The 19,224-nt window shown below is 41.5% G+C and overlaps 1 protein-coding gene across 1 annotated transcript in view; it reads right to left on the minus strand.

The window, feature by feature from the left end:
* SLIT3 (slit guidance ligand 3) overlaps nt 1-17,116 on the minus strand; it is a 526,008-nt gene extending 508,892 nt beyond the window's left edge. The window contains exon 1 of the mRNA XM_086621882.1: nt 16,932-17,116. Within this exon, the coding sequence (XP_086478008.1) occupies nt 16,932-17,116 (185 nt within the window). The remainder of the gene's footprint in view (nt 1-16,931) is intronic.
* Between the last annotated feature and the right edge of the window lie 2,108 nt (nt 17,117-19,224).

Genomic DNA, 19,224 nt, shown 5'->3' on the forward strand with positions numbered 1-19,224 from the left:
GTAGACAAAAAACAAGCCCTGCCACAACCACCAGTTCTCCAAAGGATTCAGAAATATTCTGCATAGCTTCAGTAGCAAACACGGCACAGAGTGTATTAATACAGTGATATTGGGCTCCAGTAATTTTGATATAGCTTGCTACTCATGTTAAATCAGAATAACAATAAACTTAAAATCCAACATGTAATAATTTTTGCTGTTGTTGGATAGCACATGTATGACATTGGATAGTTTCAGTCTCTAGTTTAAATCGTTTAGTCTCTAATTTAAATAGTAATTAAATATCCACACAATAGCTGGAATGTACAAATTCCATGCTGCAGTTCTTCATACTTTTGTAGCACACCTACATGATACAGCTTTTAATTCAAAAAAAAAGATCATTCCTTCTGATTACAAAAGGCTTTCAGGTGTGACTCACTGTTTTCTTTCTGTCTGAACAATGAGGAAACTGATCTTAGAGGTTAAGCGCCCTAATTTTGTGAATAAGCTATCCATTCTTAAACCCATTACAGTAGTGCTTGGTTAATAATCCACATTAAGTGTCCAAACGATCTGAAAGCACTTTCAGGCAACACACTTCTGTCTTTATCCTTATAAAAATAAGAAAAACGACTTGGCAAACCATAGGTGCTAAAAAACACCAAGAAAAAATTACCTTTTGCAACTTGTGCAGTGGCTCCATTGAGCAGATTGCTGTTGAAAGTTGCACCTGAGACCTGCAGAAAGCAGCACAATGGACAGAGTGACTGTAGTTCTTGTAGTCATGCGTATGTTTGGCAATGGTTGAATACAGGGTCCTCAGTGAAGACAGGCACGGAACAGGAGGAGGAGAAGCTGCCCTTCATGTGAAGGAATAGCTCAAACATCTGAAGCTCCTCTATGGATTGGGCGAGAGTCCCACTGAGTGTGCAGGTGGGGATCTGAGGAGAGGTCAGTGGTGGTGATATTATGGTAGAAGTTTGTTACCAACCACCCACTCAGCATGAAGAAGAAAACACCACTCCTCTTTAAGCAATGGGAGGAAGTGTCCAGATCACAGACCCTGGTTCTTACCAGGAACTTCAATCTCCCTGACATTTGCTGGAAAGGCAGCACAGAAGCAGGCAAACAAGTTAGACTTCAGAGGGTATCAGGCATAGCTTCCTAAAATAGATGGTAGGTAAGCCGACCACAGGTTAAGTTCTCCTGACCTTCTATTCACAAATGATGAAGTGGTTAGCAGTGAGATATTCAGTAGAATCCTTGCTTTAGTGATCATGAAATGACATTTAGAATGCTGAGGGGTGTGAGGACAGTAAGTAGCAGAGCATAGACCCTGGACTTCAGGAGAGCAGAATTCAGTTTTCCAGAATTCTGAATTTTTTAATAATTCAAGAGATCAGTGGGGACATCCTGTGGGAAGCAGCCTAGAATAACCTTAGCACAAGAACACTCCATGTTCCTCCATGAGGAAAATGAGCAGATGTATCAGAATATGACCTTGGCTAAACAAGCATCTCATGACTAAGCTCCAGCACAGAAGAGAGGGTATGGTACTCAGGAGTACAGAAACATTGCCCAAACACTAAGGGATGGTATTAGGCTAGAGTTCAAACTGGAAAGCATCATCAAGAACTGCTTCTGGCAGTACATGAATTATAAAAGAATAAGGAAGATATGATGGTTTAGTGACAGACTGAGGTACTCATGCTTTCTTCATGCTAAGCCTTCACTGACAGAGTCTCCCAAGTCTTTGTGTCTAAAGACAAGATTCAAAGATAAGAGGAACAGCCAGTTGTGCAGAGGATCAAGTCAAGCATCTCTTAAGAAATCCTGACCTGTACAAGCCTGTGGGAACAGACAGGATGCATCTGTTGGAGCAGAGATCTGACTGATACAGTACAGCCTTTCTGTGACATCTCTGATACAGCTAAGTACCACACTTGTCTCCAACAACATTGAAAAGAATGGTATGGCAATGTGCAGGCTGGTCAGCATCAGCCTCATTTTGGTCCTTGGACAAGTCAGCATAAATACTATCGGAAGCAATTTCTGGGCACGCAGAAGAGACGATGACTGAAAATAGCCAACGGATTTCCCAAAGTTAAATCTTGCTTGACCTACCTGACTGCCTTCTACGCTGAAACAATATCTATGAATTCAGGATGAACTCTTTCTCAACTACACAGGGAATACTGTGTCCGGTTTTGAGCCCCTCAATCCAAGGAGGATGCTAATAGACTTGAGCAAGTCCAGTAAAACACCACTGAAATCAAAGGACTTGACTACCTAAGATGAGTGTGAGGAAGCTTAGCTTGTTTACTCTTGAAAAGGGCAGGGTCTGGATGACTGAAGAGCAATCTTTGAGTACCTACAGAAAGGTTAATCTGAAAATGGAGCAAGGCTCTTCACTGAAGTATACAGTAAGAGAGACATAATGATCATAAATTTAAATAAGGGAGATTCTGGCTGTTTATAAAAAAACACACCCTTGTTACTATCAGGATATTTGAGTTGTAGAAGAGGTTGCATAAAGGTGCTGTGGTTTTCAAGACCCAGTTGGACAAATCCCTGTGTAATATGATCTAAATTCCATGTTGATACTGCTTTGAGCAAAGGCTGAACTAGGAGACCTCCTGAAGTCCTTTCCAACCTTAAAAATTCGATAATTCCACATTTTCTACGAAAAAAAAGGGTAAAACATTTGTTTGTTGGTTCATTTTTGCTTTGAAGGGAGATCAGGGCTTAGTAGAAAGCTTTAAATCTGAAGCACAGAGAAAACTATAGAAAATACTTTAAAATACAGTTGCTGCAGAAACATGATTTAATAATGAAGCCAAGAAGCGCACATTATAAAGAGAAAGAAGAACAGTACTGCGTCATATTACCTCAAGCATCATTTTCCTTCTCATAAAAGAATCCCAAGGTTAACAGCTGCATAAACAAAAACTTAATTTTTCACTTATTTCTTTTCAATTCTTTATTTTATTTCATCATTCCTACTTAACTCCTACAACTGTATCTCATGTTTCATATCCAACGTGCACCAGCTGGTTGTGCAGACATTACGTGGTTACATCAGTCCAGTGCTATTCAAAAAAGATCAAGCAGTCACACAGGTAGAAATCAGACAAGGTCAAACGTTTTTTGGGCCATATTTTCACTCAACTATGAAATGGACAGTCTCATCAGGATATGAATTACGTGCCTGCACTTTAATCCTCTTCACTTTTGGACTTAAAAGGTTACCCAAATGAATACACATTCACCATGTCAAACAGAAATGTCTTGTAAAACAGTGTAAAGTATAAGTTGTGATAACTGAACTTCAAAAAATCTTGTAAAAAGTATAAGCATTCTTCTGAGTTAACGTCATTGCTACAATTTATGACTAAACTATACTTCCAAAAATTTTAATAACTTCTCCAGCGTGTTTAATGTTAATTTAGGACTGCTACAACAAAAGGCAATAAAGTGAGAAACAAGGATTGACAAAAAACTCTATTTTTTCATGAGACTGTTTTTTGCCCTGATTCGTGCACACACTTGTCTTTTTTCATCAGTTTTGTTTTTTTAATTCTACATTCAGTCAATCACAACGGGCACATTTGGGGGGAACACTGCATGTGAACTCCACCAAAATTCACATTGCTTTATTCCAGAGAGACAGTATCTGATGTTTGCATTTAAGTCTGCGTTTCACTCAACTATGTGGTATATGACTGAATATAATGCAGCGAAGAAGCTGCTATCTGTTTAGGTGCCCTTCAGTAATACAGACAATTTGACATTTAAGCCTTGAAATATTTCACACCTGCTTCTGACTGCTCTAATTCTTGATGACTCGGAACAAAGTTCTACCAACAAATTGTTTTAGTGAAGCTTGACATGAAAAAAAAAAAAAATCAAGCTGTGATTTCATCTCCTTGTTCACTTTCAGACATGCACAAACTGGAAACAATTCCCAAGAGATCTTTTCCTGGAAAGGTAAGCAAAGTCTGTCTTTGTGTTTGGGGTTTTTGTTGTTCAAGGTTGTTTTTTTTTTTAATTTAACAAGCATCCAGTTTGACCAATTCTATCCCTTCCAAGAAATTCCATACTGAGTGTACATGTCTACCATAGCCACTAATGAGCAGATTAAGCCAAGAAGCTGCAGTAAAAGATGTAGGACAGTTTTAAGATATAAAATGAAATTTGAATGAAGTTGTATATTGACCTAACCAATTAGCATCCAGATGTTACAACCACAAGCCATCTTCTTCATTCTCAAGTAGATTTCAATCTTCCCTGCCCCCTCCCCATCCTCCTCCAGCTTCTGGTTTTCAACAGTTGACTTGCTGGAGTGCAGTTGAATTAATTTCACAGTGTTTGCTAAATGAACATGAAACAAGTTTTTCTAAACAAGACTAGGCACACACATTTGACATTTCAAGTTACTGAAACTACTCATACTTATAAAACCACTTTGCACTAAACCTATTATAAACCTAAGAACTATGGAAGAACAATCTTGGAAAACATCTATTCCATAAAACAAAGTTAATATCAACTGTGTGTAATTCATTTTCAACTTCCAAAAAATTTCATAAGCAATTAAGAACTCTGCAGTTCTCCCTGCAAAAAAACCACACCACCCCCAAAGAAATCCATGAAACACTTTAGATTGCTCCTTATCTTTGCCTTCCTTTTCATATGCTATCTATTAAAACTCCCAACTCCAAACAGTCATTGGGCTGTTTCTTATACTTTCACATTCTTAACTGAGAAACTTATATCCAGATGTGTGTTTTCATCTTGCTCTGAAGGGCCAGCCGCTGCCTCGGGGCTTTATTTCTCAATATCTACTTCCACTTCTAGAAAACAAGTTTTCTTTGCTCCAGAATTTTACTTCCGTGATTTGTTTCACCACTTCATTCTTGTCTCCAGCTTACCTCCCTACTGCATTTATTTAGGCATTTCAGAAATGCACAACTGCTTCCTTGCACTATTTCCTCATATGTTCTCTTTTTACTCCCCAGCTATGTTCTTAAAACACCATCTCTAACCAGCTCTACCACTTCAAGAGGATGAGACAGCTAGCCTCTTCTCATGACTCCACAACTATTTCAGAGAAGCTCGTGACCCAGAAGTTCCCACCTCACTAACTGATGCCGTAACCACTACCACCCTCACCAAGCAGAGATGTTTCATCCAGGTTTTTCCGAAATCAGCATTTCAAAAAAATGTACTTAATATAATGACTCCCCAGTCTAAACAAAACCATCACACAGACAAAAGATAAATTTGGGGAAAATCCAAAACTTAAGGTCCGACTGAAGTCCAGGCAAAACATGCTTTATGACTAACAGGAAGACACAAAACCTTTGAATGGCTTTCAGAACGCAGATTTTTCTTGCTAACGTTTCTCAAGGTCATATTTAAAGAATATAGCTGTTTTAAATAAATATTAGTATCTCCATATCTGTGTACAACCAGTACACATATATGCAGTGATTAGCTTTAATGGGCTTGATGTCATGTGATCACATTTATTATATGAGTTTTATATGCTACATGTTATATTCTGAAACAGAGAGAATGGGCAATCAAACCTTTGGCAGACAAGGATTCCATGCTGTTTGCTATTTTCTTTGTAATGGGTGGAGGGGAAGAAATCATTCACATAAAGCTAAACTCTATTCTTACATGGACCTCTGAGTAAGAAGTAAGAATTTCTTTAGTCATTCATCTTTGTAAAAGACAGAATGTTCCAAGGAATATGGTTATCAAATTCCAGGGAAACATCTTCTGTTTTATGATGAGCTTTCTGTAACCTCTGAAGAAACACTGAAGTCAGGAATTTGAATCTTTTCTACTTTGGGGCAAGCTGTTTGTGGAAAAAGCCTTTCCAAGTCAAGTTCTTGTATTAGGTCAGTATCATGTTATATATGAAGCTATAGCTACTGCTAATGCCAATAACCATTTTTGCCACAGACAACCAAGTACTACTTCAACTTTAGGAGCTTCTAAAATACCTAAGAGTTCATTATTCACCAGCGCATAACCAGAAAAAACATCAGCAAAAACAACACGGTAGGACAGTTCGGCTGAACTGACTGAATAGTCCTCTAACTCTTAGTAAGCACAAGATCTCATCTGTGCCTCCGCTTTCAGCACGTTATTTCCATAATAGTTAAATGCTTATCTTTTGAAACATTCCATGAGAACATTCATCCACAATCTTCCCCTCTACCCTGCTCCTCATCCCCCCCCAGTCAAGCAGCCAACCTTTTCAGAATCTAGCTCTTGGAAAAAAGAGTTTGGAACCAGACATTAAAGACTACATCTTATAGTGCTGTGATCTTGGAGATCAGAATCTCAAATTTACTAATATGAAATTTATTACCACTTCTGTTATCACACTTAGGAGCACGCTTGTCATAGTTGAAGATTTCTTCATGTTAAGCATCGTACAAAGATGACCTAACGGGCTTTCAGCAAAGACAAAAAAAAGCAAAGGGAAGAAGACAAGCAGATGAAACAGTACTGACCACTACAGCAGGCACTGTCCTCAACTCTTAGCCTCACTTGCATTACAGATTTTTAACTGATACTATGAAAATTACAGTAAATTAAAAATTTTGCAAAGTGGCCTTTTTTTTTTTAAAATGAAGACAGTTGCTCCCAAGCAAGAACATCAAAATGGAAAAAAAACCAACCCTATTAGAAATGGAGTTCATCACCATTCTCCCCTCACCTTCTACAAGCATGTTCACAGGCTGTTAAAATGGGTTACTGATCTCCAAATCATTAACCTCCAGAGTATTTTATCCCTCCACTTCTGCAGAGCTCTGGTTGAAATAGAAGAACTGATCTTTTGTCTATGCAAACAGGAACGACTGTGAAGGCACACAGAGAAAACATTCTGCGAAATTACAGGCAACTGATTTGTCTCCTTTTGGGTGATTGCCTGTATGTACAGTCACAGCATAATGTCACTACAGTGTCCCCACACAACAGAAGAAGGTTAAAGTCTCTCCAATTAAACTCCTAAATATAGCATCACTGCTCAAAGCCTTGCACCTCAGACTGGAATGAACAGAGGTCCACATAGCAGCCAGCAAGGTATCGATGATAAGAATGCTATCTCCCAAAATTGTCAGCGTTGCTTGGACTCTAAATACATTTAATAGGTGTTTGGGGGGTCTTCATTAGTAACCTGATACTACTTCCACAAGGTTGAGTCTTCACCATGCAAGTGACATAGGAAGGCAGTCACACTGACCTCTCTGCAGGAAGCACAGAGGACTCTCCTAATAAGTCCCTTTGACATAAGAAATTAAGAATCACTTCTGCAACCCTACTGCAAGCTTTCAGGAAAGCACAGGTAAAAGTGAGTTGGTGAGCAACACAAATTCTGAAATCAATTTAGAAATAAATGGAAAGTTTCTTGATGGAAAGTCAAGACAAAAATCAGCTTTAAAACAGAGTTTTCTTCCTCGTTTTAACTGAACCAATGTTTGCTGAAAACGTCACTTCATCAGTGACAGAAAAGGAAATATAGCCATTGGTTAAAATTATTTCTACCTTAAATTAAGGTCTCAGAAAAAGATGCAACTCAGATAGAAAGGTAGAAAACTAATTAAAACCTCCAGAAATCTATCAATCATGAGATTAAAAACATAGATTGCAGCCATCAAACAGATGGTGTAAAACCAAAATACAAGACAGTTATTCTGACAGAGACAACTGACAGACCAGATTCAGTTGGAGTTGGGGGCGGGGGGGGGGGGGGAAACTGATAATAACTGTCAGAAAGGTAAGAATCAGCCTCTTAAACTCTCTTTTCTGTAGAGGTGGACCTCAACTCATCTAAAATTTACTTTGAGTACAAGGTCACAGACCTGTTCCCCTTATGTAAATTGGTAGATAGATCTTTCATGTACTTAGTACCATCAGAAAAGACCATCAGTTGCTTATAAGGCCATTTCTCAATGGGGAACAACAAGTTTTTGCCGTTCCTCAGTGCCATGCAAGATCTTTAATAATAATGTCTGACTGGACAATATTGAAAACAGATTTGAAAACAGACAGAGCAATACAGATGTCCGGAGAACAGACTTTAAAAAATACTAAAGGCAGAATAGCTTGAGTCACGTTGCAGCCAAAATATTACTAGAACCCAACCCTTTCTTATCCTGAAAGTTATTTAAAACAAAACAGTCAAACTGATATAGTCTTAAACTGGCAAGCAAAACCTGTTAATGAACATAAAAGGGATGGGAACGACAACAGCAGCCTCAAGCCAAAACCCATAACGCTATAATAATGCGCTTGAATCAACAAGAATTAATAGAAACTCCCTATCACCCAAGGAGAAGAATGGAGCCAAGAACAGGAGGCACATTCCACCAGCCTGTCTGAAAGACTTCACAAGAGGATGGGGCACAAAATTAACTCTATCATGATAACATTTTCTGAACACCACTGCTCATCTGTACATCTTTTTAATAGGAACATACAGCTAGACAATCGCCTGAAGGAATCTTCGCCACACATTGCTTCTAGTCATTCTCCATGATGTCACCAATATTCTTCCAAAGCTTTGCCGTTTTAAGTTCACTTCAGCTTTTCTCCCCAAAGTTATCTTGACTCCGTCCTTCCTTCCTCACCTGAAGTTAAAAACTTGCTTTGTCTCAAACTTGAAGTGGAGAAACATTACTTGATCTTGCAGGAATGAAAAATAAGCCAAACAGAAAAAGAGAAACTCCTTGAGGGAGCTAAGGGACTGCAAGACAGAGGATGTGCATGTTGATTCCTACAACTGCCATCATCAAGCCTCCATCAGAAAGTTGGCTCTACTTAAAACTAATGGATGATCTGCTAGCACTGGAGAAGCATACTTGCTCAGTCACACTTTCTCCCTAGCCATAAAAGATCAGCCACTGTTGAAAGGGGTTTCAATACTGAGTCACAGAAATTCTTTACCTGATCTAGTGTATCTGTGTGTAGATGCAGAGAGCACAGAGGTGAAAGAGTGAAAGAGCCAAGAGGTACTAGGTTACTTATGAAGAACATTCCACAACCTCTTCCTGAGATTAACACAACACTTGAGATAACTCAGTAGTTGTAGTATTACAAGACACACCGAAGCTTACAGCAAGACTGAAGTCCAGCAACAGATCTGGACTTCGTATGATGCATCTGAGTGTTTCAGGTTAACTTAGAAAGGAAGAATCATCCCTTTAAATCACAAAGAGTTTGCTATAGTGCATTATCTCATAGGCTGGAGGCTCCAGAACTTGCCAGTTCACAAGCACGCTGAGTTTGAAAGAGCTAGTTATGCTTACTTGAGCAACGAGACTTAGTTATATTTTTTAGGTTCAAATTTAGAGAAAGAAAGACAAGCAAGGAAAAAATAAGACGACAAAGGAAATCAGGAATCACTGAGGGGAAGGTGATTTACTTCTTAATTTGATATATTAAAGAAAATTCACCAATTAAATTATTTTATTTACCTAAAACATTACTTAAGTAATCAACCGCAGTCCTCAGTCAAATGTGAAGGAGAGTTCAATTCAAATTCAGTCTTCACAACATTTATCTGAAATTACACCATCCTTAGCAGGTGTCATATGTAGAAAATGAGCAATACAGTTGCGACTAGGAAAGGATCCTGACACATTTCGACTTTGAACTCAAAGCAAAACAGTTTTCCATTAATTCTAGTGATTCTAGTGTAAGCCAACATAACTACAATATTAACCAATGGCTTCTATTCTCCATCTTTGTTCAGGAATGATTAAATCTTCTAATCAAGGAGAAACAGACCCCACTAGACCACCACTAGACAAAAAGCTATTCATTTTAAAAGATCAGCTGCAGCAACAGGCAGCCACGGGAAACCAAGCACTGGGGCACCACAAGAGCTGTAGTAAGAGTTATAGAAAAATTAAGCTTCAAGTCATTTGAGCCATTAGTTCGTGAGAGGGAACACATCCTGATTGAAGTCTTCTGAACAATCTCGCCAGTAGACAAGCTCAATTCTTAACATAAGGGCTAAGACTTACTCACTGAACATCCTTATTAGAGCCAAGTTCTTTTCTCCTATCATCCTTACAACTCCAACCATCTTGTGATATTTCTATGGGAAAATCATTTCCTTTCTGCTCCGTGGAAGCTGAGGAATAGCTTAGATACTACTGAAATGCAGACAACAAATCACATCAGATGTCAATGTCCATGCAGGACAGGTTATTTTTGTTTTAAACATGTCGTGGTTTTAGGCTGATCCAGCAACTAAAACTCACACAGTCTCTCCTTCTCCAATAAAGTAGAGAGGAGAGGGAAAAAAAAAAACACAAAAGGACTGAGGGTTGAGGCAAGAACAGAGGGAGCACCCACCAACCATGGTCCTGGGCAAAACAGGCAGCGCTTTTCTCAAAGCAAAACAGTTTATTAATGATTACTTAGAAGGACAAAGGGAAATAAAAACCGATTACTTGAGAGGACAGAAAGAAACAAAACCAGATCTTAAAACCGACACCTTCTCCCCCCCCCACCTTCCTTTTCCTCCTGGCTCTACCTCCTCCCCCCAGCAGCACAGGGGGCAGGGACTGGGGGAGTGCAGGTCAGTTCATTCCGTGCTGTTACTGCTGCTTCTTTCTTAAAGGAGAAGGAGTCCTTACACCCTTTTCCCCTGCTCCAATGGATCCCCTACCCACGAGGAAAAATCCACAAACTTCTCCAACGTGAGTCCAGCCCACTGGAAACAATCCTTCCCCACAGATTGCTCCGGTGTGGGCTATACCACAGTCTCGGGTACTTAGGGAGCTGCAGCCACTCGCTCCGGCGTGGGTCGTCACGAAGACTCCAGATGCCTTTCTGCCTTGCCGTGCCCCCAACACAACCATCCTCGGGCTCAGGCATCTTCTCCCCACGGGCTGCGAGTGGGTCGCTGCTCCACCGAGGCCGTCCTGGTTGCAGGGGGGCAGCCTGCTATCTCACCATCAGCCGCAGGGGAAACTCGGCTCCGGCACACCTCCTCCCGCTCCATCCTCACTGACCTGCTGTCGATGCAGCTGTTTCTCTCAGATCTCAGTCCTCTCCAGGTGAACTCAGCCCAGTGGGCACCCTGGGAGTAGGGTGCCCCCGAGTTCCCCAGCTGGCTCCGCCGCCGCCATCCTCCGTGGGCAGCGCCGGCCCGACGCAGGCAGCCGCCCGGCCGGGAGCCAGGGAGCGGGGGCAGTGCCCTCCTCCCTTCTCTGGTCGATCCTGGGCGAAGCACCTTTTCCGGTTCCCTTGTCCTGACTTAAATAGGGCAATTCGCAGAGGCGCCCTATTGGCTTAACCCCGAGGGGGATGGCAGTCTGATCCGGTGGCCAGAACTAAGCCTAACCCGGATCCAAAACCGGGGAGGTCGCAGGGAGCAAAATCCCTCTCCTGCCACCAGAACCAGCCCCCCCCTCCACATCAAACCATGACAAAACATAACTGGAAATGCTTGAAGTAAAAAAAAAAAACCCACAAACATAAACATGCTTGGCAGCAACATTCTGAAAAATTACTGACAGTACTCATTATGAAGGTCAAATGACTTCATAACAATCAACTTACAAGTGACAGACAGTGTACAACACAAGCGTTTTTATACAGCTTACTGTACAACTAAAAGAGTATGAGAATTTACTTATTTTTGGCCTCACAATCCATCCAGGCAAGCTACAGCAACTTTGGCACACACTTCTCCAAACTCATGCACGCACAAATTCCAATGGTGGAAAACAGCAATACTCATCATCTGTATTTTAGAACTTCATAAAAGACAACAGCTGTTCTTTAGAGGGACAACTCTGCTTTCACCTAGTTCTTTTGCATGAATCAATACTCAGCTGCAAGTGTAAGAACTTGAAAAAAGGCAAATAGTCTCTGAGCAACTCATTAAAAAATTCTGCACTAAGTAGTCTGGTCTCTTTCATCTCAGAACCTAATCTAAATTTGTGCAAATCCAGACATGGCAATGACCACTGTTTGCCTCTGTAGCTACCAAATTACAATGGCTAATTTCATCCTCCTTCCTGTTTCCTTCACTTCAAAACGAGGTAACGCGTTTAATAGTGCAAGACTCCAATCCTATACAAGTGCATGACAATGTCCAGTCAAGCACAAGTAGTCAGCTTTAAGTTAAAGGGAAGTATCCAAATTAAATTCAGCAACTCAGTCAAGTTTTCCCAGGACCAGTACGTCAGAGCAAGCTCTTCGAAGCTGAAGCCATATATGTCTTAGTTATTGACACACGACCTAGGGCTGGGGGGGAGGCTCCATGCAAGATTTTAGAGACTACTACCTGAACAAGTGAGTGGCAATCCCTAGTGGGAAGAAGTCTAGGAAAACAGAATGTCAACGTAAGAGTCGGTATAATTATATCTGCATGTGTTTAACATTGCATTCTGCAGTAATATGGAAGCATTCAAGACAGGAACTTAGATTTAATTTGGAGACCAAATTGAGGAAGTTGAAGACTTATTACAAGCCAGTGCAACTTCAGCAGCTACATGCACCTAGGCCAAAAACACCATAATAATATATTTGTATAACAGAAACCCCAGACCACATGAAAACTCCCAAGTAAGCAGATGACTAAGCTTCTAAATTGCACCTAAATACGGACACACTCAATTTAGCTACTCAGACAAAGCACAGGACAGATTAGTCTAGCAAGCTTTATCAATTTAGCAAGGAAAAGAATCCTTCAAAGTAAAAGATAAAACAAAACAATGGTTAACACAGGATAGCTATCAGTTAAACTAAGATTCTAAGCCACCAAGTAGAAATCCATCAAAACCTCAACCATGGCTAAGTTTTCCAAAGAAGCTTTTGTACATATATAACGTGCTGCTAACAGACAGGGAGATAACTAGACATGAATGGAAGGAAAAACACAAATGCTCACGCTTCATATTCAAACAGGAAGCAGATATTGACCCAGAAGACTTCTCAGTAGTTTCTCCATATCACTTGTTCTTTTCAGAGCTGAAGAATACAACTGTCAAGCAGGTGGCTTTGATCTGCTCACTGCATTTACACATCATCTCAAACTGAACTCAACTATCACCACTATTAAGTGTTATGAAAAGCCACATATATAATATTTTACATATATAGAAAGCATTTCCACTGAAGAAAGTTACATAAATAGAGAATCACGCGTAAGAACTGAAGTGCTGCTAAGCAAACTCTGATTAGAGGAGTTTGATGAGGCAATTCTAAGGAACTTTTCAGAAAGGTAAAAGATGGAAGATTTTTATGGATGTATTTACATATTCTGAATTTCTAAATTCTAACTTCTGCTTCCATTATTAGCACAAAATATCTCATAAGTTACATAGCTTAAATAAAAGAATCATTGTGCCCACCCTAAGAATTAATTATTATTAGTTTTCTCCACAACGCAAAAGGTCTATAAACTTATTTTTTTTTAGTAGGATGTTAAGTTACTTAGCAAACGCGAAACAGATCAAAAAATACTAACAACAAGCCCCAAGGTCAGCTACATCATCCTGCTCATGTATAAGGTCCTCTGCGGAGCACCACATCTAGCAATTTGGGGAAAAGTCTTAGACCTAATTTCATGTCTCTCTCTTTCTGTGCGAAATGACGGCTATTCTGAGGGTTCCTTCTCTAGAATAAAGGTAAATAGAAGTTACTCCTTGGAAGTGACAAATTTTTGTTTCACCACTTATTTTCTCCAGGCTGAATAATTTCTTTGTGCAGTAACATTCAACATTCACTTTTCTTAAGCTCTTCACAAAACCCAACTGAGCAAAAGCTTTAATTTTCTTCACTCAATTAGAACACTACCATAGAATGTAATAAAAAGGTAAACTGCAACACAAACCTAATACTACTTGCTATATTTGTAAAACTACTATTAAAGATCCATCTGTGTAAAAGTTTAGGATAGTTTTACAGCTCTGTTTCTGTGACAACTGGTTAATCTGTGGATTCTTCTCAAGACAGAAGTCACAGGTACAACTCTTCACAAAAACTACACCTTCAAAGTACTCAAAAAGAAAAAAGAAAAGAAAGCATGCATCACATTTCTCATGAATAATCAGTAATAAAAACTCTGGTGATGACCATTTCTTGGCATATCAGATGATCATCACTAGTTCATTTAACAGAACTTCTCTAAGAATTTTGTGGTTTTTTTCCTCTGGAGAGATATCCCATTTTTTTCCTTAATGTTATACTTTCAGTTTTCCTGTGGTTTCATATTAACACGAATTTAAATAATATTTAACTTGGTTCCACTAGCCCAAATAATCTGTAACATTTGTACAAACATAAAGCTTAGTAGTAAAATATTTTAAGTGGTCCCATCTTATTAATTAAAGCAAAAAGTTTCCAACTTGAACAGATACGCAGAATTTTTAGCTCAAGAGAATGCCGAAAGAAGTGAAGACCTTTCAATAGCATAAGAGTCTAAAAAGTCACTTGGTGTGTGGTCATCAAGAAACTTGTTAAAATTATTTTCCCAACGTATAAACATTTGAGAATAAAAATACCTTTAGTCAGATACAATCAATTTGGTTTTATTTACAAGTTAAACAAATTAGTTACAGACTACATATCAACCCAGGGTTATGTCATAAATAGTTACAGGTTGCCATAACCACAGAGAAAAATTAGATACTCTGATATATCCAGTGGTAGACTGACGTTTCACCTATGAGCAGAACTTAGACTATGAGGAATATTTCTCTCTACTGCTTACATTAGAAAATTCAAGTTAGTGTAATTAGTAGAAATCCAGATTTGAAATAATTGATACAAGCTTTAGAACACAGCTGTAAAGAAGACAACAATGAACACTAAAAACAGTGAAAGGCTGATGATGGACTAATAGAATAAAAAGTGAAGACAGTATTTAAAAATACAGAATAATGTTTCCTACGTGACCCTCCGTATGCTATTTCCATAAGGTTTCAGCCACTAAGTGTTCCTAGTGAATAGTGAACACACTATTTTAAAAAACAAACAAAACATCCAACACAGCGACATTTCATATTTATCAGAAACGTATCTCTGAGGTTAAACACTCAAACTGACTATTGTGAAATAGCTACTATTGTTCTTCCTGCAGCCAGCAATCTGAAATTTAAATCTGTAAACACCACCAAAAATTATCATGACCAAGAGCACAGTGATTACACTCTCCCCTTTTTAACACTTAACATACCAAAGCCAGAAACTTACTCTTTTGGCTTAGCTTCATATGAAAAGCAAAGAAAGTTAACGTCTCTAGTAAGTACATTTTCACAAATTAAACACAGTAACAAAACTAATTCAGTTGCCCTAAAACTCAGGCAATAACAAATTACATTTTTAAATTCTTTGTAGGTGGCCAACTAACCTTGCATTTGTGAATCATTTTAACAATTCTAGCCCTTGGCTCTTAAAACCATGCAAACACACCTCACCAAAGAAGCATACAAAACATTGCTCTTATCACACAGACGTAACTCTGACTGGCTTCGTGTACTACTGCAGTAGTGGTTTGTTGTTTTGGAGTGGTTTGCTTATTTTTTTTATCTCTAAACTACCAGGTTGCTACCCATCAATTTTAGAGGGTATACAGTTTCATACAGAGAAGTTAAGCTTTCTGTAACACCAACATCTGAAAACTATTGTTCCCACAGCTGGGGTTCGAAGGAAGGCTGATACGGCCACAAAACATTTAAGACGGTTGAACAGTGTAGTAAGAAATCTGCATATTGCTATCATTTAAGAGCTCTCAGCACTGTAAAATGCATTTAGAAACATTCGAGGATTCTGTCAAATGTCATTCTGGGTACAGAACCTGGCCTTTACGAGGACTCTATGCACAAAAAACTTTGCTTAGTAACCTCATCTAGTATGCTTTCTTGAAAGAAAAATTGCTTGAGAGCTGGAAGTTTCCCCAACTCTATGACCCAGCAGGAAATAAAATAGGAAGTCAGGCCAATACAATCTACAGCATTTAGTTCCAAGTTCAAAAACATTTTAAGTTATCAGCTAACCCGCATAAGGGACAACTAACCGCACTTTGCCGAGGTCAGCCCAGCACAGAGCCTCGCTGAAGCTCTGTTTAACATTCCATTCTGGACATCTTCATATCTAGCACCCGGCATTCTCTGAAATATGCCATATGCTGTGCATTAAGCAGCGTCAGAGACGCCGCCATCCTCTGCACCAAGCGAGTGCCAGAACTGTATCAAAGAACTCAAGTTTGCTTTCAGCTTTCTCCTTAGAAACCTGTTAAGAGAGTGAACTAAAACACTCACGAGAATTTACGATACAGCAGATTTACTATGAGCACATTCACTACATTCTCCCGTGCTGAGGCTGAAAGCACCTCGCAACACTACACCACTATCATCAACCCGGACGCAGATTAAAAACTAAATAACCAGCTTCCCCACAGCAATTTAAGACAGAAGTTGGAGGCTGCTTTAACGTGACTTCTTATCCATTTGGATTAGTTTATGGCAGTAGTCGATTTTTCCATGGTGATGAAATCACCCACCCTGAGAAAGTAATGAGAAACTGCTACCAGCCACCAGGTGAAAACATCCAGATTTCTAATTGCATATTAAATTGGTGTTTGCATTGACAATGATCATTGCTGGGAGCACTCCAGGTAGAGCTCTAAGCTCCATTACAAGCAAGTCACTGCAAAACCCAATCAGATGGTAACTGAAAAAAACGTGAAATGCAAACTGATTTTTTTTTTTTAAAAAAAGGCAAGAACAGCAGCAAGATAGCTGTAACTTCTGAACAGCTCCTCCCCTTCCCTCCTGGAAACATCAATCCGTGATTGATTACTGAAAATGCTGTTAGTATGTACTCTGCACTGACAGGCAGGTGTTAAGAAACTCATCCCAGGTGCTCTACCCGTACTTGAGGAGCCCTTAACGGTTTTTACTTACAGTCTCTCTGCATTCCTAGGAATATCCCTCGGTACAGTTTTGAGTCCCAGTCCATGACAATCCACGTTGGAAGCAATACATGTACACTTATGCGGGCATCCTCCAACAGGCATCCAACTCATGGAGCTCCAAAAGCTCAAGATCATTCCAAGGCACAGAAACGCACTTCTTCCACCAGACAACATGGTTTCTTGATCGCTTCAGAGGGTATAAAAGTGTGCGCAAGCAGCCGGCCCTTAAAGATGAAATGCCTCTGAGAAAAAAGGGAAAAGAAAACAAGAGGCTCTTAGTACAGCCCAAGGGAACCCACCGCTGCCACCATCGCCGGAGCTCCAGTAAACCTTCAAAGGCGCCTGAAAAGGTTACGTTAGGTGGAGGAAGGTGGGGAATTGCCTTTCGGGCTCAGGTTTCTTTCTGTTATCTACGAACGGCACCAGAAGGCAGATAGTTTAACAGAGCTTGAGCCAGACGCGTCCTCAGATGAAAGGGAAACCGGGAGCGGAGGTAAACACACACACAACATCCATCAGAAGCGGCGGCAATCTCCAAAGCAGCCTCCTCCGCTCCGCATCGCCCCACCTGGGCCGGGCAGGTAACCCGCGGAGGAGACGACCGGGAATTCAAAGCGATCCCACCGCGGGCTCCTCAGGCGCTCCCTCCCGCCGCTCGGCTGCTGCCGCCGCGGGCCCGCAGCGGCGGGGCCGGCACCGGGGGGCGGCGAGGGGGGACGGAGGTGGCGGCGCTCCCGCCCGCTGCTGCGCTCGCCGCCGGCCGCCCGCTCTCCATTCACTGTGCATGGCAGCCGCGCGAGCGCCCGCGGCACGGTGCCACCCCTCCCCCCTCCCAAAATATCTCCCGCAACGCCCATTGGCTACGGCGGCCCTGACGTCACCAAGCCGCTGAACTTTTGGAGCGGAGGGAGGGTGAAAGTTTGGGGCCGCGCCGGCCCCGGCGGAGCGGCGGCCCCGCGGCGGAGCGGTGCTCGGCGGCGCCCCGCGCCCCGCAGCCCCCTCCGCGCCCGGGGAACGCGGCTGCCATCGTCGGGGCGAGCCCGCCCGCTCCCCCGGTTCGGGTTTCGGCAGGGAATGTGCGGGCGGCAGCACGGGAACCCCCGCCCGGCGCTCCGCGAAGCGTCTCAAGTTTCCCCTCGGAGGGGAATTCAGCTCCTTTTGTTTCCCGCGTTCCCACTCCCCGAGTACCCTCTGGCGGCGGCAGGAGGACCTTCACCGGCCGCCGGGGCTCCGGCGCGGGAGAACGGGGCGGCCCCGCTGCCCTCCCCGAGCCCCGGGGGCCGAGGCTGCCCCGCGCAGCTCCGCACCGCCGCGCTCCCGGCTCGGCAATGCCGTGCCAAGCTGCACCGCGGCAGCGCTTTCCGGACGTACAGCCGAGCAGGCTGCCTGCGCAGGGCAATTCCCTTCCGATTTGGCAGAGTTGGAGGTTCAGGACATTTTACCTGAAGTGTACGACCTAAAGTGTACTAAAAAAAGCACCAAAGATGCCGCGCACCCTGAACATTTGATAACGTTTAGAGATTACTTGGAGAATTGCACGTCCTGGGAGACACACAAGAAGGCATTTTTTCAAGGTAAGTCTTGGCCCATTAACAGAAGCTCTCTCTGTAGTACACCATACACGTACAGTGACCTCCTGACAAAGCTGGCATATGCACGTCATGAAAACCTGTTTCAAAACACCTGGTTCCTTATTGTGCACCCTTTGAACTAATTCAAAAGGCACGTTTATGCATAACTCACTTGAGAACACAGATAATCTGTTCTTCATCTACATCACAAACTCTTTCTCCAGGACTATGGAGTCCAGGCTCTGCTCCTTCAGGTAGGGAGAAGTTTTCATTTTCACAGTTGAACAAGGATCCTGGCCAGCACTACGACGAAACCCCCACAGCTCCTCCAAAGATTTGACAAAGTTAAGTTTAATTACAACTCAAGTTCTCAGGTTGAGCTCCAAACAGGTTCTCAACTTTTTTCTGCAAGCATACCAATTTAGTATTTCAAGTGAAAGGCTTATAGGAGGGAAAAACAGAGATATTCACCGTGAGATATGGACGTGGCATTCCAGTTTGCACTAGCACATCTCAAATACATGTTCATTTCCGGCAACATCTGCTTCATGTTTCAATTACTGAAATTTTAATTACCTGAGACATTCCTGCTCACTTTTATAGTTATTTTTGCCCAAACCAGTGAAATGTCCCCCTTCCTTTACAGCCAGCAAAACAGCTACTTGTTTATTGCTCTCCCTAGAAGGCAAAGACTCTGGACCATTTCCCTGT

This window comes from Tauraco erythrolophus, chromosome 16, assembly GCF_009769465.1.
Source record: "Tauraco erythrolophus isolate bTauEry1 chromosome 16, bTauEry1.pri, whole genome shotgun sequence".
Taxonomy (NCBI): Eukaryota; Metazoa; Chordata; class Aves; order Musophagiformes; family Musophagidae; genus Tauraco; species Tauraco erythrolophus.